Source organism: Amphiprion ocellaris, chromosome 9 (assembly GCF_022539595.1).
Source record: "Amphiprion ocellaris isolate individual 3 ecotype Okinawa chromosome 9, ASM2253959v1, whole genome shotgun sequence".
Lineage (NCBI taxonomy): Eukaryota > Metazoa > Chordata > Actinopteri > Pomacentridae > Amphiprion > Amphiprion ocellaris.
This window is the reverse complement of record NC_072774.1, coordinates 2,115,610-2,141,936: the sequence shown is the minus strand read 5'-3', so window position 1 is coordinate 2,141,936 and position 26,327 is coordinate 2,115,610. Positions and strand designations below refer to the sequence as shown.

Genomic DNA, 26,327 nt, shown 5'->3' with positions numbered 1-26,327 from the left:
TAAAATGTAATTAATAATTTAATCATTCCTTTTTAGTGATTCAGGCTTTTACAGTGTTTGACAATAAAACTATACTATTTTTACTGTATTTAAGTATTAGACCAGCTTCTACATGAACTCCTTTTCTATTTCTATCTCATTTTTCCTCACTGTGGCTGATTTTTAATGTGAACAAAAACACAAACATGAAGGAGAGAGAACTGTGAAAAGTCTTCTGTGGAACATGACCCAGAAATCAGACAAAAAAACTACAGTTCTGAATTTCTTGGATTATTTAATGCTAAAAATATTTGCAAAAAATGAAGAAACCTAAAATCAACATGCAAAAACTTCAGCATGAGATGGTTAGAATGACAGAAATCAGGAAAAAAAGTAAGACAAACTTGAATTTCTTTGAGTATTAATTTAAAAATTTAGCAAAAGTTGAAGAAACCAGGAGGCAGCGTGTTGAACATTTTCCTTCAGCAACGTCTTCTGTGTAGCTGACACTTCAAATGCTAAAGAAAAAAAAGAAAAATATCTGTATTTATTAGAGGCTCCACATATTTTAGATATTTACTTTATTTTTAAAGAAAAACATGTTTGTTTTTTTTAAATCACCAAAGTCAGCCTATATATCAGCTACAAACTGTAAAACAGAAGAAAAATCTGCAGCTATTCATCTTTCAGCTGATCATTGAAGGCATCATGTGTTATCTGTTAGTTCCATCAGGAAAATGAACCAAATATGAACTTAAAATTGTTGTATTTCATCAAAATCTCTTTATTCTGCTGTATAAATGTTGTCTCCTCATCCTGTAGATGTTTTTCTGTCTCCATGTTTCCAGACTTTTCCTCTCTACTCTGCTCATCATCAGTAGAAATATGCTCCAGGATGAATAAATAAAGTCAGCATGGCTCAGAAACAGTGAACAGAGGAGCAAGTTGTTGGAGATCCATCCAGCATGGAGAAACATCTGTGTCAGAACAGAAAATGAGAAAAACGAGACACACAATAAAAAAAGAGAAATATAATGTGAGAAAACAGGCACAAAACAAGAAAAATGTGACACTAAATGAGATTTGGTTAATTTCTCAGATGGAACCACACCTCACATGTGATTAGTTCAGGGACTGTGGGAACATCTGATGATTTCTTTGTCGTTTTTTACAGTTTGTGGCTGATTAATGTTGTGATTTTGGTGTTTTTTAGAAGAAGATAACGTGCCTTTCACAGGGTTTGTGATCTTATCTGACTTCCAGCATCACTGACTTCCTCTCTCCCTGTTTTATTTTGGTCCTGCTTGTTGTTTGTCCATCATAACTCACAGCTGACTGCAAAATGAGAAACGAAGTGACCAAAATATAACAGAAAACAACACAAAACCAGAAAAATTAGACAGAAAATGACCAGAAGGAGACAAAAAAAAAGCAATAAAGCACAAAACAACAAATATAAACACAAAGTAACACAAGTGAGACAGGAAATGTCAAAAATAAGAAACTAGATGAGCAGCTGGAGACAAAGCTGTCCCCAATAAACATAAAGCAACAATATTGAGACAGAAAACCAACATAAAACAAGAACAATGTGACACAAAATGACCAAAAAGAGACAAAACTGTCCAAAAAGGACAGAAAACAACCAAAATGAGAGGTGATACCGAAATAAAACAGAAACCAACACAAAACTAGAAATATAGACACAAACAAGACGGAAAACAACAAAAATTAGAGACAAAATTACCAGTATTACCAACGGACCTATCCAGAAGGGACAGAAAATAACTAAAATGAAATGCAAAATGACCAACAGAAAACAGAAAACAACACAAAACAAGAAGTATAGAGTCAAAATGACACAAATGAGACAGAAAACCAACCCAAAACAAGAAGAATGAGACACAAAATGACCAAAAAGAGACAAAACTGTCCAAAAGGGACAGAAAATAACCAAAATGAGAGCCAAAATACTAGAATGAAACAGAAACCAATGCAAAACTAGAAATATACACACAAAATGACCAGCAAGAGACAAAACTGTCCAAAACAAACACAAAATAACTAAAATGAGACAATAAACCAACACAAAACAAGACAAATGTGACACAAAATGACCAGTAAGAGACAAAGCTGTCCCAAAAAACATAAAACAATAAAAAATTACTAAAAACCATCACAAAACAACAAAAAATTTACACAAAATGATCAAAATAAAACAAAAAAACAATGCAAAACTAGAAATATAGACACAAAAATGACAAAAATGAGACAGGAAACATCAAGAATAAGACACTAGATGACCAGTAAGAGACAAAACTATCTCAAACAAACACAAAACAATCAAAATGAGACACAAAATGACCAAAATAAAACATAAAACAAGAAATATAGACACTAAATGACCAAAAAAAGACAAAACTGTCCAAAAGGGACACAAAACAACCAAAATGTGACGCAAAATGACCAAAATAAAACAGAAGCCAACACAAACAACATAAATTTGACACAAAATGATTAAAATAAAACACAAAAGTAGAAATGTAGACAGAAAATGACACAAATGAGACAGAAAACATCAAAAATGAAAATGACAGCTGTTGACAAACTGTCTTCTCGGCCTCTGTGTGGAAACCAGCTATGATTTTGGTGTTTTTTAAAAGATAACGTGCCTTTCAGAGGATCTTATCTGACTTCCAGTGTCACTGACTTCCTCTCTAGTTTTATTTTGGTCCTGCTTGTTTGTCCGTCATAACTCACAGCTGACTGCTGCTTCCTGTCGGCTCCGTCTCACTTCCTGTTCTGTTTCCAGGTCGACCACCAGCTCGGACGCCGCCTCCCTCCACGACGCCCCCTCTGCTCCATCCTCCTGCCTCTCTACCTCCACCCCCTCGCTGGCGTCCCCCGCCCCGTCCCCGTCTCCGTCCCCGGCCTTCCTGCGGCCGCGGCCCGCCGGCCCTCAGTCCCGCACCAAGCGCCTTTCCCACCTCTTCCTGCGGGGGCGCTCCAACAGTGACCGGGACCGGGCGGTGGGCGAGCGTGAGAGGGAGGTGTGGGCCCACTCCGCCGCCCCGTCCTCCCACCACTACCTGCCCCCGGCCTCCTCTACTGCCCCGGGGCTGATCAAGATCTACGGCGATGCCCTCTCCAGCGGCGCCAACTACCGCTCCCTGCTGGCCAACGCCCACTCCACGGCCCGGCAGCTCATCGCCCAGGTCATCACCCGCTACACCGAGAGGGAGCGCGACGAGACGGACGACGCAGGTAACCAACGGCCTCCATCACCCAGATGTTTCAACCAATCAGGGAAGAGTGAAGTTCTCCTTTAGGTTCTGGGAGAAGCTTCACCTTCATCCAAGAGGCTAAAAGCAGATCCAGCTCCCAGGATGACCACGATCTGGTTGACAGAGAATCTAGTCGTTTGAGGCTGTAGAAATGGTTAAAAATCTGTGGTATGCAGAAACACAACAACCACAAAGGGTCAAAACTGTCCCAAAATGAGACCAAAAAAAACAACACAAAGCAAAAACATTTTGACATGAAATGATTACTAATCAACAAACTGTCCAAAAGGGACAGAAAACAACCAAAATCAAACACAAAATGACCAAAATAAAACAGAAAACAACTGAGAACTACAGAAAATGGCCAGTAAGAGACAAAACTGTCCCAAAAAACACAAAACAACAAAACTTTGACACAAATGGGAGAAAACATCAAAAATAAGACTGAAAATGATCAGTATTATTCAGAAAACAAAGCAAAACAATAAAAATGTGACACAAGTGACCAAAATAAAACAGAAAACAACACAAAACTAGAAAAAATATACACAAAATAACCAGTAAGAGACAAAACTGTTCAAAAGGGACAGAAAACAACAAAAATATGATAAAAAAACAACATATATTTGACACAAAATGATCCAAAAAACACAAAACAAGAAATATAGACACAAAATGACACAAATGAGACAGAAAACATCAAAAATAAGACACTAGGTGACCAGTAAGAGAGTTAGTTATTTTCCAAAATTTGGTCATAGCACATTGTTAGTATTTGGTAATTTCCTTAATTAGACATGCAGAATAAAGTGATTTAGTTGAAATATTGTGATTTTCAGCTTAGATTTAGTAAATTTCTCTGAAGGTATCGTACGTCTCAGATGACACGTTCATGGGCCGTTGGAAAGCTGGAACTCCAGTTATGTTTTCCTGATAAATGACGTCATGTCGGTGATCTCTTTAAAACACAACATGTGTTTCCGAGCAGCCGGAGGGTTTTGGGGTCAGAGGGTTAATAGAAACACAAACAGCAGCGTTGTGGGAACCTACTCACCCTCCTCCTGCTCCATTACCTCGTAGTTCTGCAGAAGCACAGCCCCGAGGACTTCCTGCTGTGCGACGTCATCGGAAAGCCCGTCCAGCAGCCAGATGGCGCCGTCAGGTGGGAGACGGAGTGCCGGAGGAGCGTCGCCGCCTGGGAATGTCCTCTGCTGCTGGTGGACATGTGGAGGCCCAAGGACGGCTTCGAGCGGCGCTTCGAGATCCAGAGGAAGGACGACTATGAGAGGGAGGAGAGGGAGAAGGAGCAGGAGAGGGAGGGGGAGAACTACCAAGGTATGTGTGATGTCATCACACAGGTGTGATGTCGTTAGGTAGGTACACTTGTCCACAAAACTATTCATACCCTTGTTCATTTTTGTGATGAAATTACAGAATTTTGTCAAGTTTGTTTATGGAGTTCTATGTGACCAACAAGTGGAAGAATGACAACAACACACAATTCAAGAAACTCAGGGGTATTTTTTTATTCATACCCTAGTCCAATGTCTTTCTTTAATAGTCGATAGCATTTCCTTTGTTTTCTAAGACGATTCTTGTCCACAAGCTTCCTGCATGTCTCCTGTGGGATGTCGGCCCACTCTTCCTTGGTGAAAGCCTCACACTGGGCCAGGGTGGTCGGTTTCCTCGCCGTCACTCTGGTCTTCACGTCTCTCCAAAGGTTCTCGATGAGAATGCAGGTCAAGACTCTGACTTGGCCATTCCACAAGGTTGACATCATTGTCCTTGAACCATTTCTTCACTACCTTGGCGGTGTGTTTCGGACCATAGTCCTGCTGTATGTCCAGTTGTGGCTGAGTTGGAGTTTCTCAGCGGATTCCTTCACACTTTCAGCAAGAATTCTGATGTAATCCTCTTTTATCATGATTCCTTGGACCTTGTCAAGGTTCCCTGTGCCACTGGAAGAGAGGCATCCCCATAGCATTATGTTTCCACCACCATGCTTGATTGTGGGAACAATGTTCTTCAGCTTGTATGCTTCTAGAAAAGTCCTCCAGACATATTAAACATCCATGTGGCCAAATAACTCCAATTTTGTCCCATTAGACCACAAGATGGTTGACCTAAAGCTGGTCAACCTCTGGTACTTCAGATGACCTCTAGCGAAGACCAGACGAGCCTACACATGTTTCTTCATGAGCAGTGGTGTCTTCCAAGGCCTACGTCCATGGAGACCTCCTCGATGGTGGACCATGACACCTTCGTCCCTGCTTGGTCAAGCGTTTCTATTAGGGCCTTGGTTGTGGTCCAGAAGTTGTTGTTGACATCTCGGCAGATTTTCCTGGCAAGTTTTGGGCACAGCTTACGCTTCCTGGCACGCCCACTGAGGTTTTCATCAGTGTTGAACCTCTTGTGCTTGTTGAATATGCTCTGGACAGTTACCACAGGGAAATCATACTGCTTGGAAATTGCCTATCATTTGGCCATATCTATTATTAAACAATTAAATTTAGCCAACTCATATGTGGATTTGTGCATAGCAACAAGCAGACAAAAGACACACAGGAAGTACCAACATAATAGCTTTTACAAATGAAGAATGTTATTTTCCATGGGGTATGAATAATTTTGAGGACGACTGTAGGAAATTCAAGAAACCAGCAGCATATTAAACATACAGAATATACAGAAATAAGACATGACAGCAGAGCATGCATATAAAAAAACAAAAATATAATGAACTGTGCAATTAATAATGTGTCAGAGGATGATTCTGATTGGTCGTCTGGGTGACAGGTGTGCGCTGGAGGCGGAGCCGGATGTCATCAGGCGGACCGGAGGAAACGGAGCGAGGACATCGGGGCAGGAACACGGAGCTCAGGAGGAGCATCAGCGACATGAACCTGAGTCTGCGCCGTCGCCAGGGCAACCACGTCGCCAACGAGCCCCGCGGCCATGGCAACCGGCCCAACAACGGCAGCACGGCAACGCACGACAGGAAGAACATCGTTAGCATGATCAACCCGCAGCCAGGAGAGGTAGCCGTGACGAACATTATCTTCTAAAAAACGTCTGATAAAGTTGACATGTTGGTCCGTTTTCTGATAAATGCTCTCATGAGTCCCGAGGATTAATCTTTCAGTTTTCATCTCCAGACACCACAAAGACGGTTGATTTCTCCTTCATTATTTAACTAAGTCCTGTTCCGATGTCTGTAGCTTTAAATGAGCTGCTGTTGGCCCCAAAAAATGAGAAATATTGATGTGATAATTTGTCTTGTTTTTGTTGTTCTTTTGTCTGACTTTTGTCGTTTTGATCATAAAGTTAAATCCTCTATTGAATTTATTTTTCTTTCGAAATTTCAGGTTGTTCATAATGTTTTGTAAAAAGATAGTTTTGAGAACTTGTTGCACTAAAACAAAAGGAAAAATATGAAGTTGTTGCTATTTATGAGTTATTATGTTATGATTTTACTGGTCCGGCCGCTGAACTAAAATGAGTTTGACATCCTTGGTTTAAACTGTCTTCAGGTCAGAGCGTCCAGAGCCGAGGCGAAGGTCGGATGGACGAACCAGCCGGCAGAGGACGAGAAGGATTACTCCAGCTGTGACCTGGAAGTGATGTCACAGAGCCTGATCCTGCCGCCCACGGACCGGCCCTACTTCCTGCTGCTGCAAGGCTACGACCAGAGCAAGGCAAGACACGCTGACAGATGATATCACACGTAAACACACTCCTAAACACGCTTCTATAGCTGCTCCGACCTGCACGTATGCTAATATGCTCACGCCCTGCACATGACATCATACCTGCATGTCTGTAATCGCAGCAGATCATCAGGGTTTGCTTTAACAACCGGCACAAACAGCTTCAGAGCAGCACAAAGCCTGAAAACGCACAAAAACCCTGCTGTGTACATCACTTCATCCCACACAATGACCTCACACAGCTCTCCATTGTAACAAACTGTGACACACTTCATCTCCCATCGTCTGATAGAAGGTGGATATGGAGATACGAAGCTCTGCTAGATAACAGACCTCCCTGACGCTGTGCTTTGTCCAGGACTTTGTTTTGTACATCATGACGGCTCATACCCATGTGTTCGGGAGGAAACCTACGATGAGGGAGCGAGAGAAGGACCGAGAGAGGGAGAGGAAGGGCAAGAGGCCCCTGAAGGTGGAGACCTTCCTGTCGGCTCCAGACCTGCTGGCCAGACACCTGCTGGTCCGGAGAGACTCTGCTGTTCCTGACACACCTGTCGGACAAGGTACGACCACCTGATCAGACAGACTGAGATCTACACAACATTCAGACCTGAAGCTATGACACTCCACATAAGAACCATCATTTTTACTCACTGTGGTTCATTTTTCAATCTAAAGTCCCGCAGCTCTGTAGAAATAGAACAACCATGACTAGATGTGTGTCCCGTTTGTCATGCCTCTTCTCGTTTGTCAAAAAATAGACGAAACAAGACACAAAATGACGAATAAGGCACAAAATGAGAAAAACGAGACAAAATGACACAAGCAAGAAATAAAAGGAGTAAAACCAGGCACAACATTGGAAATACAAGACACAAAATGACAGAAATGAGGCGCAAAATGAAAAAAAAACAAGACACAAAATGAGATACAAAATCAGAAAAATGAGATACAGAATGAGAAAAACGAGACAAAGAATGAGAAAAACAAGACAGAAAATGAGAAAAATGAGACACAAAATAACAGAAATGAGAAATTAAATGAGAAAAACCGGGCACAACATAGGGAATACAAGACACAAAATGAGAAAAACGAGATGCAAAATGAGAAGAACACGACACAAATGAGAAAAATGAGACAAAATAACAAAAATGAGACAAAATAAGAAAAATGACACGATGAGAAAAATGAGACATAAAATGAGAAAAACAAGTCAAAATGAAAAAAACTAAACAAAATGAGGCACAAAATGACATTTTTTTAACACATATTCCTGCGTATTTTTTGTCTTTTTGCTGTACTATGTGAATCCTCCTGATGAGGGATCAATAAAGTTTCTTTTATTGTTACTCCAGCCCTGATGCGTCCCTTCAGAGGAGGAGCCGTCACCCATAACGGCGTGGCCTTATACCGGGAGGCCGTCCTGAAGCCCGGTGACGTCATCGGGCTGGGGAACCACTTCCTGTTCCTGTACCGTGACCCCCGTGTGACCCCGGCTCCCCCTCCGGCCCTGACGCTGCCCTGGCAGGCCGATTCCAGCTGCTGCCCGTCGGGGCTGGTGGACCGGCAGGAGGCCCTGAGGCAGTACCTGGGCTCCACGGAGGCGGAGCTAAAGTTCCATCCTCGCCATGCCGATGCCTTGCTCCAGGTGAGACGGACGGACGGCTGGATAAACCGTCTGACCGGTGGAAACCATGTTCATCCATGACTCTCCCGCTCTGTTCGTTTCAGGAGATCATCTCTAAGAACTCCTCACCGGACTCTGGTGGAGGACCTTTAGCTCCGGCTTACCTCCTGTCAATCATGATAGACCACGCCTCCAAACACCTGGACCCCGCCCTCACACCTCAGATACTACTCAAGTCGGCCAATCTCATTAAAGAAATAGTCTGGGTGAGTAAAATCTGTTTATATGAAGTTCATGGTGGCTAATGAGTCACTTTGACATCTTCTCTTGGGTTTCCTCACTGTGGTTCATTTTTCACTGCAGTATAAAGCTGAACCATGACTAAATATGCGTCACATATTTGCAGTTTTTTGTCTAATTTTGGTTGTTTGATTGTCTCTTTAAGACAATTTTGTGTAAAGAGACTGTCTATTTGAAGAAATATGTGTAAAAAAAAAAAGTGTCATTTCTGTCATTTTGTGTCTTGTATTTCCTATGTTGCACCTGGTTTTTCTCATTTAATTTCTCATTTCTGTTATTTTGTCTCGTTTTTCTCATTTTGTACCTCATTTCTGTCATTTTCCATCCATCCATTATCTATACACCACTTAATCCTCACTAGGGTCATGGGGGGGGCTGGAGTCTATCCCAGCTGACTCAGGTGAAGGCAGGGGACACCCTAGACAGGTCACCAGTCTGTCACAGGGCTACATACAGAGACAAACAATCACTCTCACATTCACACCTACGGGCAATTTAGAATGATCAATTAACCTCAGCATATTTTTGGACTGTGGGAGGAAGCCGGAGTACCCGGAGAAAACCCACGCATGCACAGGGAGAACATGCAAACTCCATGCAGAAAGATCCCGGGAAAGCCGGGACGCGAACCAGGGATCTTCTAGCTGCAAGGTGAAAGTGCTAACCACTACACCACTGTGCAGCCCCATTTCTGTCATTTTGTGTCTTGTATTTCCTAAGAGGTGCCTGGTTTTTCTCATCTTATTTCTCATTTTGGTTAGTTTGTGTCTCGTTTTTTCTCAGTTTGTGTCTTGTTGACATGATATAAAAGGAGAAACAAAATCACAAAAATGAGACAAAATGACAAAAATGAGACACAAAATGGGAAAAACAGGCCACAATATTACAGACATGAGCTAGAAAATGAGACGCAGAATGAGAGAAACAAGACACTAAATGAGAGAAATGAGAAATAAAATGAGAAAAACAAGACAGAGTGAGACGGATGAGACAGAAATGAGACCAAACTATTTTAGAGTCTGTAGGAGGTGTAAAAATATAAATAGTTAAATATCTACAGTAGGTCTAGACAGCATTTATTTAAGTGTAGACACTCAGGTTTTTCCTTATTCTGGGTCATTCTGCCTGCAGGACTTTATGATGAAGTGAAAAATGATCCACGGTGAGTAAAACTGCATCAGGAACTTCTTTATTTGGAGTCTGAAGGTTAAATATTTCCTGACTTATCTCTGGGTGTCTCATCGTGGAGCCAGTGGAAGTTTTTCAGGACCGTTTTTGGCGTCTAGACCTAAACAAACGTCAGGTAGGGACGACCACACTGACTCAGACAGACGGACAGACGAGTGGTCGTCTGATTGGCCGATCGGGACGAGCTGCTGTGGAAAGAGTGCAGTAATTGTTCTGGCCTCCCCCTCACCGACGCTTCTGTCTGCTCTCTTCCAGGATAACATTAAGGAATTCGGGGACAAGCATCCCACGCAAAAGTAAGAGCATTTTTGTCCGACGACATGTTTGGAATCTCCAGCTGAGTGATTCATGAAGCCTTTGTGCCGCTGCTGTTATGTCTTCGCTAGATGTTTGAAGCTATTTTTACCCCTGGATGGTGTGTGTCTGCCTTAAAGTACAAACAAAACGCTGACAGCAGAATGTTGACGCTGATTTTTACTGCAGCTCCACAGAGCAGGAGGCGGAGATCGGAGCTCCCAACGTCCAGAAGCTCTCCTCGGATCTACGGCCGCTCATGTTCTGGATGTCCAACGCCACCGAGCTGCTCAACTTCTTCCAGGTCAAAGTGGAGACCATGGAGAAGGAGTGGGAGTTCGAAGGTCTGCACAAAGTCTGGTCGTTTAATAAAAACAGTCCACATGACACTGTGGTGGTGCAGAATTAAAAGTTCATGAAAAGTCTGTAAAAACTGTTAAAATGTGGCAGCAAGAGAGCCAGAAGAACTAGTGGAACACCTGAAAAATAACGGCAAACATCTGGAAAATCTAGAATTTTTAGCTTTAGACCACACAAAACAAGAACATGTTTCTGTGTTAAAATGCAGATGTTTGATGGTGACATTATTCACAGTCAACATGTAAATGAATACTTTTTTCTGTGTATAATGGAATAAATCCAATATACAGGGTGTCCCTAAAGTCTGGACACATAAGAAATCTCATTAACTATCATATTTTTGCCTCCACAGATTAAATATGGCTATTATATTAAACATATATTTGATTAATTATCAAATATATATTAAATTCAATGTATTAAAAAAACTATATATTGAATAGAATGTTTTTAGATTTTTTTCGAACCTTGATATCAATATATATTTTTAAAATAACAGAAAACAGCTGTAAAAGATTTTTGTTTCTTTGTTTACCTTATTTAAATAGTTTTTTTTCAAAAAACATTTTAAATTTATATACAGATATACACACACACACATATATGTATGTTTGTGTATATATATATGTATATATATATATATATATATATATATATATATATATATATATATATATATATATATATATATATATATATATATATACAAACATACACATATATATATATATATACATATATATGTTTTCATTGTGGACATTATTTACAGTTTTGGTGTATATTTTAGTGGTTTTAGTCTGGACATTATTTACAGTTTTATTTTTAAATGTTTTTAATGTGGACATTATTTACAGTTTTGGTTTATATTTTAGTGTTTTTATTGTGGACGTTATTTACAGTTTTGGTTTATATTTTAGTGTTTTTTTACTTCTGTGGTTTTACTACTTATCTGTAATTTAACACAACAGGATTAAACAGTCAAACACCAGTAAATCATCATTAAACTTCCAGGTAAACCATTAAAAATGTGATTTTTCTCTGACTTGTGTGCAGCTCCTGGAGACCCCGTCCTCACCGCCGACATGGACACCTGTTCAGAGGCTCTGGCTCAGCTTGATGACGTCATCATGCACACCTTCCAGCAGTGTGTTTACCACCTGACCAAGGTTCAGATCTGCATATTTATGGCTCTGTGTAACGTTGCATGTCAGTCCAGAAAGCCACGTCCAATTACAGCTCAGTCAGACAGCTAATGTCTTTCTAGAGATCTTTGTTCTCTCTCCACCACCCACCGTTTATTTAATGTGTTCCAGCTGCTTCCTCTCTGGGACGACAGAATGCACCACTGACCTTATTCTTTATTCTGGCAGCTTCAGGGTTTCATTTTATGAAAGAAACAGTTTGGAGTTTGAATGTTGGACGGTGACTTTAAGGTTCTTTTATTAGTTTATAAAATAATGTGTTGGTTCATCAGAAGCTCCTGTTTGACTCCAGAACTCTTAGATCTTCAGATGTTCCTCCTCCAAAGACACTTTTAAGGAAAATCTTTTGTTTTTTTGTGACTTTGAACAAGTTTTAGGTCATTTGGGGTTTTTTCCCCAATAATTTTCAGGCACGTTTATGTCATATTTTGACAAATGAGGTCATTTTGGACACTTTTTTTTTTCTTTTTCCAACCAAGTTTGTACCGTTTTGGGCAACTTGTCAGTCATTTTGAACAGGAATATTTCCAGTTTTTGGTCATTTTTGACTAATTTTCAAAAAGTGGATGTCATTTTGCACAAATTTTCAAAAGTTCTTCACATGTTTTTGCCATTTTAGACAACATCTGAGTCATTCAATCATTCACATTTCCAGGTTTCCTCTACAGAGACCTTTTCTGTCTGCTCTGCTCGTCATGGTCATTTCTGGAGATCTTTATGTGATTTCTGAACAGGTTTTCAATAATCTTTGGACAGATTTGTCATATTTTGGCAATTTAATCCATTTTGGACACATTTTCTTTCAGTTTCAATCAAGTTTTGTCATGTTGGACAAGTTTCCAGTTAATTTGGACAGGTTTTTTGTAAGTTAGGACAGGTTTTAAGTCATTTTCAATATTTATTTCCATGTTTCCAGCCTGTAGAAAGATGTTTCACCATGCTGAATGGATCTCCAACAACTTGCTCCTCTGTTCACTGTTTCTGAGCCATGCTGATTTTATTTATTGATCCAGTAGCTTTGATTTTCCTCTCAAGGTTATTTTTGGGGAAGTTTTTTGTGACTTTGAACAAGTTTTAGGTCATTTTGAGTGTTTTTTTTTTCAATAATTTTCAGGGAAGTTTGTGTCATATTTTGGCAAATGAGGTCATTTTGCACACTTCCCCCCCCCCCTTTTTTTTCATTTTCTACCAAATTTGTACCATTTTGGGTAACTTGTCCGTCATCTTGAACAGGAATATTTCCAGGTTTTGGTAATTTTTGACAAATTGTCAATAATTTTGGGGAATTATCATTTAACATAAATTGAGACATTTTAGATTAATTTTTCAATAGTTTTGGACATGCTTTTGTCATTTTAGACAACATTTGAGTCAAAGATTTGGTTAATTTGGAACACATGATGCGTTCAAGGACCATCAGAAATTTGGAAATCTGCTGATTCTTACTGTTTATAGAGTTTCTTTTTTTTTTTTTTACATATCTTGCTTTGGGGTTTAAAGGGTTCAGTTGTTGTTTTCTCATCCATCCTTGCAGACTTTATTAGTATTTTATCACCTCTTAAACCATTTTATTCTACTTCCTGTCCTCTCAGACGCTGTACTCGCTGCTCCCAGCCCTCCTGGACTCCAACCCGTTCTCCAGCGAGGAGAAGGAGAAGGAGAAGGACGGATGTGGAGGAGCGTCTGGGGAGGAGAAGCGAGGAGGTGAAGAGGAGGTGGACGACGTGTCGGCTCTGCCTCCGAAGGTGGCCGGACTGGTGGAGGTCTATCGCTGCTCCCTGATGCTGTCCAGAGAAGCCTGTCTGTCGCCACCACTCACCTCCCAGACCTTCGGCTACCTCTTCTTCTTCACCAACACCTCCCTGCTCAACACGCTGCTGGAGAGAGGCCAGTTAAAAACACCAACTAGTTTCAATAATAATAAATCTAGGAATAAAAAAATAAATGAATATAAATTAAAAAATATATATTATAATATTATATATATTAAATAATATATTAATAATAATAAGTATATAAATAAAAATTATAAATGCCCTAGCTACTAAATATATAGATATACTAATAATAAATAAATATAAATGAAATGAAATAATTTTATTTTATATATATATATATATATATATATATATATATATATATATATATATATATATATATATATATATATATATATATATATATAAAAAATAAAATTACTGTTATTATTAATACTACTAATAATAATAATATAAAATAGAGTAAAAAATTTTTTCATGAATAAAAAAACTAGTTTAAATATGGATGTAAAGTCCCTGCAGTGTTATTTTTAATGGGAATTTACCTCAAAAATGTACGTTAAGGATGAAAATTCTACAAAAATGATATAAAATAAATCTTAACACTTTTAAAACTGTTTTTATCTGTATGTTTTTCTGACAATTTACTGTTGATTTACATCTTTTCCTTTTTTTGTTAAATTACGAAAATAAAATCCCAGAAAGACTAAACTCTACAAAAAAAATCTGTATTTTTACAAATAATAAATATAAATGACATAAATTATAAAAATTACAAAATGAATTGTAAAAATTTGGGTTTAGACTTTACATTTTAAAAAAAACAAACATTTTTTAAAAACAATTTTTACCTGTAATTTTTTCAACCTATTTACTGTTAATTTACAATTTTTCCTTTATTTTTTGTTAAATTATGAAAGTAAAATCACAGAAAAAAATTGTTAATTGACATGTAAAAACAAAGACAAAACTCTACAAAAAATTCTGTATTATTACAAATAGTAATTAATTATCTTCTAATATTTGAATTATTATGTTATTTTTATTGTATTTAAATAAAATATAAAGTATTATTTGACAATGTCAATTGAAAGTAAAATTGATGTATGTTAAATATATAGAAAATTCATTTTTTTTACTGTTATTTGACAGATTTTCACTGTTATGTTGAATTACATATATTTAGTAAAATCACAGAAAATAATATACATGACTGTAAAAATATTATGTTAGCATTTTTATTATCATTATTTATAATAATAAAAATAATATCAATAATAATAATAGTGACAATAATAAAATATTATTTTCATTTTAATTTTGACTTAAATTTGTTTTTTTTAATATTATTATATTCCAGTTTGTTTGTCTGACACTTTTTTAAATTTGTAAATTGTAATTAATTATAGATATTAACATGACTAAGTTAGAGCTCAGATTTTGACTCCACAAATCTCAGGATTCACTGCTTTGTTTTTATTTGTGTGTTAATTATTATCATCATTACTATTTTAAGTAAATTGTTGTGTAAAAATTATCCAGCAGAATTTAGAGTATCCATCCTTATTGACTTATAAAGTTTATTTTCTTTATTTAATAACTAAATAATAGTATTAAATAATAATAAGTTACCAGATGATAAAACTTCTCTCCTGGAGAAACATGTGAACTCTTAACACAACAAACTGATTTTTAAAAAAATATATTTTCTTTGTGTTTCCAGACGGCCTGTTTTCTTGGTCCAGGGCGGTTCAGATCCGGACCAACCTGGACCTGGTCCTGGACTGGCTGCAGGGAGCCGGACTAGGAGACATCGCCTCCGAGTTCATGAAGAAACTCTCCATCACCGTCAACTTCCTGTGCATCCCGAAGACCCGGCTGATCCAGGTGAGACGGAAACACGCTCAGTTTACCTGTTCAGGTGTCTGATGGGGTTTATTAATGATTAATAATCAATCATCTGATGGATAGTCGTCGTGGAGCAGCCTCCAGGAGGACCACGCCCTGCTAAGCGCCTCCCAGCTCCATCACCTGCTGACCCACTACAAGCTGGGCCCGACCAGAGCTCCTCCGGCCTCCTGGGCTCCTCCACCCGGCACCGAGCTCAGCGGAGGTGAGCGATCGATCCGTCGAAGCCATCGGACATCTGGCCGATTAAATCGATCCAAAATTACTTGAAACCTGTTCAAAACTACTTAAAATGTGTTTAAAATGGTACAAAATGACTGAAAATGTGTCCAGAATTCGTTAAATCTTCTTAAAGTGATGGCTTTAAAATGTGATTTCTGTTTCCAGACATCTTCGAGAGCTTCCTGGACCACCCTCCCCTCATCCTGCCCAATGAGACGCCTCGCCTCGACCTCTCCCAGCCAATCCCGAGCCCCGAGCTGCAGAAGGAGGTCACACGGCTGCGCACCTTCCTGTGGGGGCTGGACCAGGACGAGCTGCCGGCCAATCAGAGGACTCGGCTCTGACAACGCCCATATTAGGAAACTTCTAACTTCATATCGCTTCATTTATGCCTTCTAGATATCGTCAGGTAGAATAAACGAGCTCCTGTGGTTGGTCTCTGTGGATTTATTTCAGCCCGCTGCTGTTTTTCTCTGCAAGAAAGGGTTTCTTGGCTTCCATGTATGTTTTCAAACTGCTTGTTTTTAATAAAACGCTGAGTTCTGGTGTGAAGACGGCGAGTTTCCGTTTGCTCTTTGACAGCAGCAGCAGGCCTCTGGGGCTCGGCTTCCCTCTGGGGGAATCGTCCACCGGGTGGCGCTGCAGGACTCGCTCACCTTGGAGGCGATGAAGTGATGAGTCTGCAGGTAGAGCAGCTCCATCACATTATGGTCTGCTGCATCTCATTTCCTGTAATAACACAGCAGCAGCGTGACTCAGAGCGACCACACACCAACGCTACCTTCAGCAAGGTGAACACGCTCTGATTAGCAGCTCTCCACCTTCATTAACGTCATTAATTAAAGGTCAGATCATCAAGCAGCGAACAGCCAGAACACAACAGAGTCCTGGAGGGGATCTGATTGAACCTTACAGCCCCAAACATCCTCCTGATGGAGTAAAATGTTGAATATTTTAATTTAAACTTGACTTTGTTGTTTGTGTTTTGAATTATTCTCCTAAAATCTGAACAAAAATACAAAAAAAATCTACATATTGAAGATTTAAACACTCACAATTATGGAAATTAAGTCCATAAAACACAAAACAATACTCAGTGGAATAATTTAAGTTTTATGTAGATTGAAATATTGTTTGTTCAAATCCACAGCTGCATTTAAAAATGAAAAAGATATGATTTTTACATCAACTACTCCAGTTTGTCCAATGGTTTTCTTTATTTTCATGGCTATTTCCACTGTAGATTTTCACTGAAGGCTAAATTATGAATGAACACATGGAATTATGGAGTAAACAAAAATAAGTCAAGACATGTTTTATATTTTAAGATTCTTCATATGATTCAATTTGAATTAAAAATTGCCAATAATGACTCAAAATCTGTCCAAAACAAGTTGAAGTGAGTCCAAAATGACTCGAAACCTGTTCAAAAGTACTTCAAATTTCCCAAAATGTGTTAAAAATGGTTCAAAATTTGTTAAATCTTGTCCCAAACTACTCAAAACAAGTCCTAGATAACCCTGAACAAGTCTCAAGAAGCTCAAAACATGTTCAAAACGATTCAATTTGAATTAAAAATTGCCAATAATGACTCAAAATCTGTCTAAAATAACTTGTAAAACAAGTTGAAATGAGTCCAAAATGACTCGAAACCTTTTGAAAGCTGCTTTAAATTTCCCAAAATATGTTAAAAATTGTACAAAATGACTCAAAATATGTCTGAAATTTGTTAAATCTTTTCATAAATGACCCCAAAGAACCCCAAATAACAGCTGTCAGATAGGGCTGTTCACTGTGAACCAACCTGACTTCTGCTGAACACAGCTGATGGTTCCAACCCCACTAAGAAGGCAAGAAATTCCACAAATGAACCTTGACAAGGAACACCTGTGAGTGGAACCATTTCAGGTTCTACCTCATGAAGCTCATCCAGAGAATAGCAGGAGTGTTCAAAGCAGGACTCCAAGCAGAGGGTGGCTGTTTGGAAGAATCTAAAACAGGTCGCTAACTGGTGGATCGCGATCGTGAGAGACTCGTGGAGGTATCTGTGGTCGTTGTTCTAAATCAGTGGTCCTACGTCTCACTGAGAGACAGGTTCAAGGACGGCCGTTATCGATAAAACTCGTCTCACAGTGTGACGCTGCTGCGACCCAAGACAACTGACTGACCAATAGAAATGCAGGATGAAATGACGTACTGATCAGCGCAACACTGGCGCTAAACTCAAACAGATGATTTCTGGCGACAAAACGCATCAAAACACGTATGTGGGATTTAAACCAAGACGACAGCCTGGTAGAGTTGTGGCAACAGAAGCCTTTTAGACGTGTCCTCCAGCTCAGATCACAACCGGACAAAAAGGACGAAGCATGGAAGGATGTAGCTCCCAGGTTAGTAAGCTAACATTAGCGGCTAGCTAACACACACCGCTGTAAATAGTGGCCACAGCACTTAAGGTACATGTCCACTAGCGGCATATGAAAATCACACGGATGGTGGGCGGTCACTATGTGGTCACATGACTGCTTTCAGACTGACAGTCCCTTAGATGCGTCGGACCAACATGGCGGCTCAGTCACAAACTTTCCCAAAAACACTTCAGCAAAAAGAATTTCTGAAAGCATTTGAGGCGAGAAATAAGCTGCTGAATCCGTCCTCGTTTTAGTTCACCGACGGCTGGTTTAGAAGTTTAATTAAAGTTTTGTGATGCGTTGGATCTCTGCATACTGCATCAAATTTGCATAAAGTATAAGTTGAGTCTACTTTATGCAAATGAGTTGCGGCCCGCTCGGGGTAAACACACCGGATCACTGCTGGAAACACACGGCAACCAGAACAGCATGCATCATGTGGTGTGTTTCCAGCTGTGATCCAGTGTGTCCACTTGAGATCCCAATTTCCAGTGATCCAGACCAGTAAAACCAGCATAATAATCTATAAATAACCACAACTCCTCATGGTTCCTTTTAGTGCAAAAATGTTCACACTTAAGGAATTATCTTTTTACAAAACATTATGAACAACCTCACATTTATTAAGAGAAATAAATTCAGTTTGAACAACATTCAGCCTCAGTTTATCATTTCCACATTACAACTTCCACATCACTGAGTGTCGACAAAGGAACACAACATTTAGTCACCTATCTGGAACTGATGATATAGGACTTTACTTCAAGAAAAGACAAAAAACAACAAAAACAAGACAAAATACTACAAAAATGAGACAAAACAACAAAAGCGAGAAACAAAATGAGAAAAAATAGACAAAAAAGTTACAAAGTGACAAAAAATGGAAAAATGACACAAAAAAATGACCAAAATAAAACAGAAAACAATGAATAAAGCAAAACACACAATGACGAAAATGAGACAAAAAACACAAGCGAGACAAAAATGAGAACACAATGACAAAAGCGTGAGACAAACGATAAAAGTCAAACAAAAAAAGACAAAGAAACAACAAAAACAATACAAAATATTACAAAAATAAGACATAGAACGACAAATGAACAATCTAGTATTTTACTTTATGATCAAAACAACTTGTCATGTTCTAGAAATGATTTTAAATTTATAGTTTTACTAATTTACAATCTGCAGTTAATGTCTTCTCTGGAATTTTTACACTTTGAGGGCCGGATTGGACCCTCTGGAGGACTGCTTTTGGCCCGTGGGCCTCATGTTGGACACCCCTGTTCTAAAATAAAGTGTAATGAAGGAAAACACCTGATTGTAGATTAAAAGTTGAATCTTTGAGCTCAGTGTTTTCAGTAGATTTAGTCGTACAGATTGATCATTCCCAGGTGCTTTCAGGGTTTCCAGTGACTCGTTTCTGTCATCGTACGAACTTTTGTTTTCCGTCTGAAGCTCTGACGTCTCCGGCTGTCCTGATCCTCGCTGGCGTCCGGCCAGGCGGCTTCCTCTTCTTCCGGTCAGCGTCTCAGATGAGTTCCTTTACGGTAAAAAGCCCAAAAAAACAGAAGCAGTTCCCGTGAGAGCCCCCCACTGACATCATCTCTGCCATCAGAAAACATGAAGCTGCAGAAGGTGAATCAGCAGCGTTTCTCCCTGCGGTTCTGTTTATCAATTAGCTGATTGTAGTGGGTCTGCTTGGATCGGCTGTTGTGTGTGTGTGTGTGTGTGTGTGAGTGAGTGAGTGAGTGTGTGTGTGAGTGTGTGTGAGTGAGTGAGTGAGTGAGTGAGTGAGTGAGAGTGTGTGAGTGTTTGTAATGCGGCGCAGATGTAGACCGTCGTAACCAGAGCCAGATGGGCCTGGGGCTGCCGCTCGTCTGACAGAAACAACACGCTGACCGACACGCTAAGCACATGTCAGCTTCCGTGATCTGAGCCACACTTTCACCCCGGCCTCCTGCGAGCCGTGAGCCGACTTGTCCTCCAGGTGCGGCGCTCCACACCTGCGCTAGCGGCTCTCCTGTAATTAGCTCGGCACAATTACCATCGAGGGACCGGGGAGACAATGGGCCGGTTCTTCTGCCCCTATCATCGAGTAATGAAAGATTCTTCCCTTCTTCAAAGAGACGGAGTTTCCTACAAAACAGCTGAGTCAGAGCCAGCAGAGGGAGGGATGAGAGGGGGGAGTGGTGGGAGGCTGGTGGGAGGCTGGTGGGAGGCTGGTGGGAGGCTGGTGGGAGGCTGCTGGGAGGCTGCTGGGAGGCTGCTGGGAGGCTGCTGGGAGGCTGCTGGGAGGCGGCGGACCACAGTGAGCGCTCATTGTTGTGCTCACAGGAACCAGAAAAGGCCCGGTGGCGGCAGCACTTAGCGCTAACAGCTCCAGCCTGGCACGGCATCTATCTGGTAGCACTTTACCTGCATCACCTCACCGCCACAACGCCACCAGCTGACAGGAAGACGTCAGGATGACAGGAAGGAGTCGTCAGGAAGTCAGAGGGAAGAGCAACGGGCTGGGTCCAAATAAAAAGAGATAGAAAATAAAAGAAATATGCAATGAAAGAAAGAAATCTGAGATAAAAGGAATATGAAAAAACAGAAATCTGTAATAAACGAAATAAATCTGAGACAAAGGAAATAAATCTGCTATAAAAGAAAGAAATCTGCGATTAAAAAAATCTGTGATAAAAGAAATAAATCTGAAAAAAGAAATGTCTGACAAAAGAAAGAAATTTGTGAAAAAGAGAGAAATCTGATAAAAGAAAGAAATCTGAGATAAAAGAATAAAATCTGTGATAAAAGATGGAAATTTTTTTTTTAAAGAAAGAAACCTGCTATAAATAAAATCTGCAATAAAAAAAATCTGCAATAAAATATGAAAAAAGAAATCTATAATACAAGAAATCTGCTTAAAATCTGCAATAAACGAAATCTGTAATAAAAGAAACCCCGGAAAAACAATGAAAACCTGGCAGCAAGGAATCCAGAAAAAAAAGGATGAAGTAGTGGAATATTCAAAAAATCTACCCCCCCCCCAAAAAAAAAAAAAAAAAACACAAACTGTGAAAATAATGTAAAACATCTGTAAAATAATTACATTTTTTAGCTGATTTAAGTACTAAATGATTTATTTACAGGATTTTGATGTGGATATTATTTACAGTTTTGGGCAGTTTTTTAAATTGACTGTCAACATCTAAATTAATACTTTCTTTTCTTTGATGTTACTGGATAATATCTGTTGGAAAAATCTGTAAAATAATATCTAAAAATACAGCATTTTTCAATCAGAATAAAAAAACTGCAAACATCTTTAAAATAATGAGATTTCTTGTTGATTAAAATACTATCAACAAGAAAAATCAACAAGCTGGAATCTGTTGGACCTCAGACTGGAGGAACCTGAAGGTCCAACAGATTCCTGTGTAGGAACCAGGTAGCAGGAATCTGATTCAGATTCAGATATTCATTCATGCACAGAGAAAGAAAAATATACTCTAACAAAGTAGTTTACAACGGATGTACATGAAAGGGAACCCCAGAGAAGCAAGTGCTTATAATTAGGGGACCCAAGCAACCAAAAACATCATCACCCACATTCCCTCTCAACCCCCACCCCCAAACCCTCACCCCATCAATATACCCCACACACAAGCACCCACACAATCACACATACAGACAGCATCATTTCCAACAATACATGACAATACATCTGCTGGACCTCAGACTATAGGAACCTGAAGGTCCAACAGACGACACTCTGTGGCTGCAGATGAATCAGAGCACAGCTCTGCGAGGTGACCGAGAGGCCAACAGAGAAGCTTCCTCAAGGCCCGGATCTGTTTTCTGCCGGTTACGTCACCAAGACGTGAAGCTCATAAACACACAAACTTTTATCTTTCTTTGGTGCGGATATAAAGAAGCCCTGTGAGGTCCGGTCCAGGCTGAGGCCGGTCTGTTAGAGCCGGCGAGGCTGCTGCAGCCGCCGCCAGCCGACCCACCAGCCAGGCGTCCGCTAGCGGCGGTCTGTCCCGGTTCTGTCAGGCAGCGCTGCCTTCATGTTCTGGTGGTCTTTCCCCCTCTCTAAAATGTCCTCAGCCACCTTTTCCCTCGTTTCCCTGCTGCCTGAGCCGGCCGGGGGGCCTGTGGGCCTGCGGGTAGGGGCCTTATTCCACCAGGCCGGGGCTTCTGTCAGACGCTTGTTCCATTTTGCGTCATGGTGTTGACTGAGCGGACCCCACACTTAACTCCCATAGAGCGCTGGGGTTGGGCGGCCGGAGCGAGCTAACCGGCCCCGTGTTCAGCGTGGTAATCTGATGGCCGTGTTTATTTTATGTAGCGCCGCTTTGATGGGGCAGAAAAAGTCTTTGGGCTTTTTGTTTCAGCACTTTCACTGCCAGGTCAGAGGTGCTCGCCGTGGTTACGCTCAGGAAGAATAATATTTGCCCTTATATTCACTCCAAACAGGCTTTTTTCCATATTAGTGTCAGGGATACTCTCCGGGTTTCTGCCTTCCACTGATTCGGCACATTGGAGGTGAAGGGTGGCGCCGCTCCCAGGAGGGGTTCTGCAGGTCGTCCCCGGGGCCCGATCCGGTCCCCCCGAGCGAACCGCCGCCAAATGTACGCAGGAACCCCGGTAGCGAAGGAAAACACAGGAAAACAGTCCCCCTCCCGCCGGCTCCACCTCGGCCAAACTTCCCAGGGGTTCTGTTGAACGGAGACGCCAAAAAAACTGCCTCACCTCAGAACTCACACACCCACATATCTGCCTTGTGTCAGCTGTTTGAGACGGGTCAAAAAGCCAGCGGACCGCACCGAGTCACCGTGTCGAGGGTTTGACCCAAACACGCAGCACCGGCCGCTGGATCCAGAAATGAAGCCTCATCTTGTTGTTCTGGAGCAGTTTTTCTTTTTACTCTGAGCACGAACTGCAGCTTCCTTCAAACATGCTGTTAAATAGAATTTAACACAACTGGGACAGACTTTCTGAATAATATTACAGTTAAAACTTGCAAAATGAGACGACATTAAGTAAAGTAACACTGCAAACTTCAAAATCCACGTGTTCCTGCACATTGTTGCGCCTGATACTTGCAGAGAAAAAGCTACAAACTTCAAAATCTGACCAAATGTAGTATGAAATCCATGTTCAAAACTTAACATGCTGTGTGTTCAAATATACAAAGATTGCATTTGAAATCCTGCAGTTTTTCTGTCCTTTGTAGTACACACTGCAGCTTCCCTCAATCATACTGTTTCATGCAGTTTAATGCAACTGGGAGCAACTGTTTTGTCATAATATTGCTGCTAAAACATGCAGAACTGTGCAGGAGAAAGCTGCAGGCTCCACAGTCCGACCCGATGTAGTAGGAAATCCGTGTCTGAAATATGACATTAAATTGCATTCCAGATCCCGTAGTTTTTCTGTCACTTTTTATACCAACTGCAGCTTCCCTCAAACATGATGTTAAATTGAGTTTAATACATCTGGGACAGACTGTTCTGTGATAATGTTGCAGCTGAAACTTGCAAAATACACAATCTGTCACTGAGAGACACCAGAGAGGAACATCTGCAGACTTCACAATCTGACCAGATGTAGTAGAACATCTGGGTTCTACACTTGATGTAATATTAGAATATACTGAGGCTGCTTGCTTTGTTTTTTTTTTTAACTTTCTGTACATACCGCAGCTTCCCTCAAACATGCGATTTCTTGCAGCATCATGTAAGTGGAACAAACTGTTTAGTCATAATATTGCACCTGCAAACTTCAGAATCCGTCCAGGTGTTCTACTACATCTGGGTTCTCCATTTGATATATTATGTATTAGTATACACTAAGGCTACATAATAAATCAGTTTTAATTTTCACTTTCTGTACGAACTGCAGCTTCCCTCATAAACAACTGAGACAAACTGCTTCGTCATACTTTTGGGCCTAAAACTTGAGAAACTCCATCTGTCTCTGTGGGACGCTGTGAAGTAACTGGGCAGGAAAAGCTACAAACTTCAGTACTGGAACTGTATCCACACACTGACCTGACTCTGACTGCTTCAAGACTCGCTTTGTCACACAAGAATGCCTTTCCCTTTGAAGGTTAATTAGCGAATACCTTCAGAGGGAAGAAGCCCAGAATGTGGCTGGGAATATTGTTTTTCTATCTCAGTTTTGCCGTCGTAATTGGCCCGCGATCATGAATGAATCACTGTCATCCTCGATAAGACACCCCGGGGAGTTTCACATGGATAATGTTTCACTTCCTTCTCAGTCGTTGGTTATTTATGACCTGAAAAGAGAAGGTTCTGGGCACAGGCCAGCTCTGAACAACACGCTCACACAGCGGCAGCGAGCATAAACAGAAACCAGATCTCCAGATTCTCTTATCTTTCCATTGGAGATGAACAGAAAGCCATTCTGAGGAGGGCCTGTTTACCCTCCTCCATACATCCCATTATCCCCTTTGTGTTCCGACACATCGGACGTGTTTCTGGCCTCCCGATGTGCTTACTCACAACCTGATGTAATCCGGGGGGAAGCGAGGCCGGCGGGGGCCACGCTGGTGGTACGTAATCCAATCCCTCCTGTTGCAATTTGGCAACTCAAAACAATTACCCAGCGGCCGCCCTGAAATCAGCCCCGGCAGCCAGACGGAAGGACGTCGGGCTGCTAGCAGACGCTGATGTAAAGACCGGTTTATTGGGTCACTACAGAGGGAGCTAATCTGGATCAGGGCTCACCGTTTAGCCTCCGCAGATAGCTCGGCGTGGGACGAAAAGCCGAATCAGTGAGTCATAGCGAGGCGCCGTCAGTCAAACATCCAGCCGGTCGGGGTGTGTGTCCTCGTCCACCCACTCAGCCACCAAATCAGGGCTCATCTTTCCTGTGACGTCGCTCTATCTGGACACCTTCATCCTGTCCCACAGTCCACCCAAAACCAAAACTGGACGCCCTTCACATGAAGTCAAGCTGCTATCTTTCACCTCAGTGGAATCGCTCTGTTTTTCTAATCACCTCCGTTGGTCCTCGTCAGCGACAGCGTTAGTGTCAGAATCATTTTAGTTCAGGTTCCACATTCAGCCCATGTGATCTCAATGGACCAGTAAAATCACAGCATAAAAACCTATAAATAACCACAACTCACAATTTTACCTTTGTGTTAGTGCAAAAATGTTCACATAAGGAATTATCTTTTTACAAAGCATCATGAACAACCTGAAATTTCTCACATATCTGGAACGAAACGATATAGTATTTTACTTTATGATCAAATTTATAAAAAAATGAGACGCAAAATGACAAAAAATGGGACACAAAACGACAGAAGCGAGGAACAAAACGAGACAAGCGACGCAATAAAAAGAGAATAAATTTGACAAAATAGTTACAAAGCGACAAAAAATATGGACAAATGCCAAAAAGAGACAAAAAATTACACAAATGACACAAACAAGACACAAAACAACAAAAGCGAGGAACAAAACGAGACAAACGAAACACAATAAAAAAGAGAGACAAAAAATTTGACAAAAAAGTTACAAAGCGACAAAAAAATGGACAAATGACAAAAACGACACACAAAACGGCGAATAAAACAAAACACAAAATGACAAAAAACATGAGACAAGCGACAACTCAGACCAAAAAACAAGACATTTAAAAAAAGGAGACACAAAACGACAAAAGCAAGAAACAAAATGACAAAAAACGAGACAAATGACATGAAACAAAACAAAAAAGACAAATCAGACAAAAAAGTTACAAAGCGACAAAAAATGGACAAACAGAAGTGAGACTTAAAATTACACATGACAAAAGCGAAAAACAAAATGACAAAAAAGTAGACAAACAACACAAGCGAGACAAAAAGGAAACACAAAACAACAAAAACATGAGACAAAATATTACAAAATGAGACGCTAATGACAAAAGCGAGTCTTAGTCTTCTAGTGGATTTATTTTCATCACTTATTCTATATTTTTATCTAAATGACATCACTGTGTAGGAATTTATTTTCCCTTTGACACAAAGAGCCTTTTTTTGGTGAATTCTTGTCAAAGCAG

The 26,327-nt window shown here is 40.4% G+C and overlaps 1 protein-coding gene and 1 long non-coding RNA gene across 5 annotated transcripts in view; one reads left to right on the top strand and one right to left on the bottom strand.

Moving 5' to 3' along the window:
- Nucleotides 1-16,401, top strand: part of rasip1 (Ras interacting protein 1) — a 29,225-nt gene extending 12,824 nt beyond the window's left edge. For all 4 annotated transcript variants that reach the window (XM_035941384.2, XM_023295007.3, XM_023295005.3 and 1 more), the window contains 14 exons: nt 2,792-3,243; nt 4,344-4,598; nt 6,060-6,301; nt 6,794-6,958; nt 7,329-7,533; nt 8,326-8,618; nt 8,702-8,863; nt 10,341-10,381; nt 10,569-10,723; nt 11,793-11,905; nt 13,534-13,828; nt 15,443-15,606; nt 15,691-15,832; nt 16,015-16,401. In XM_035941384.2, the coding sequence (XP_035797277.1) occupies nt 2,792-3,243; nt 4,344-4,598; nt 6,060-6,301; nt 6,794-6,958; nt 7,329-7,533; nt 8,326-8,618; nt 8,702-8,863; nt 10,341-10,381; nt 10,569-10,723; nt 11,793-11,905; nt 13,534-13,828; nt 15,443-15,606; nt 15,691-15,832; nt 16,015-16,193 (2,863 nt within the window). In that variant the 3' untranslated portion in view covers nt 16,194-16,401. The remainder of the gene's footprint in view (nt 1-2,791; nt 3,244-4,343; nt 4,599-6,059; nt 6,302-6,793; nt 6,959-7,328; nt 7,534-8,325; nt 8,619-8,701; nt 8,864-10,340; nt 10,382-10,568; nt 10,724-11,792; nt 11,906-13,533; nt 13,829-15,442; nt 15,607-15,690; nt 15,833-16,014) is intronic.
- Nucleotides 16,402-18,862: 2,461 nt separating this feature from the next.
- Nucleotides 18,863-25,292, bottom strand: LOC129349653 (uncharacterized). Its single transcript, XR_008602736.1, has 2 exons — nt 25,004-25,292; nt 18,863-20,773 (listed from the first exon to the last, which is right to left on the bottom strand). It is a non-coding gene; the product is annotated as an uncharacterized LOC129349653 (long non-coding RNA).
- Between the last annotated feature and the right edge of the window lie 1,035 nt (nt 25,293-26,327).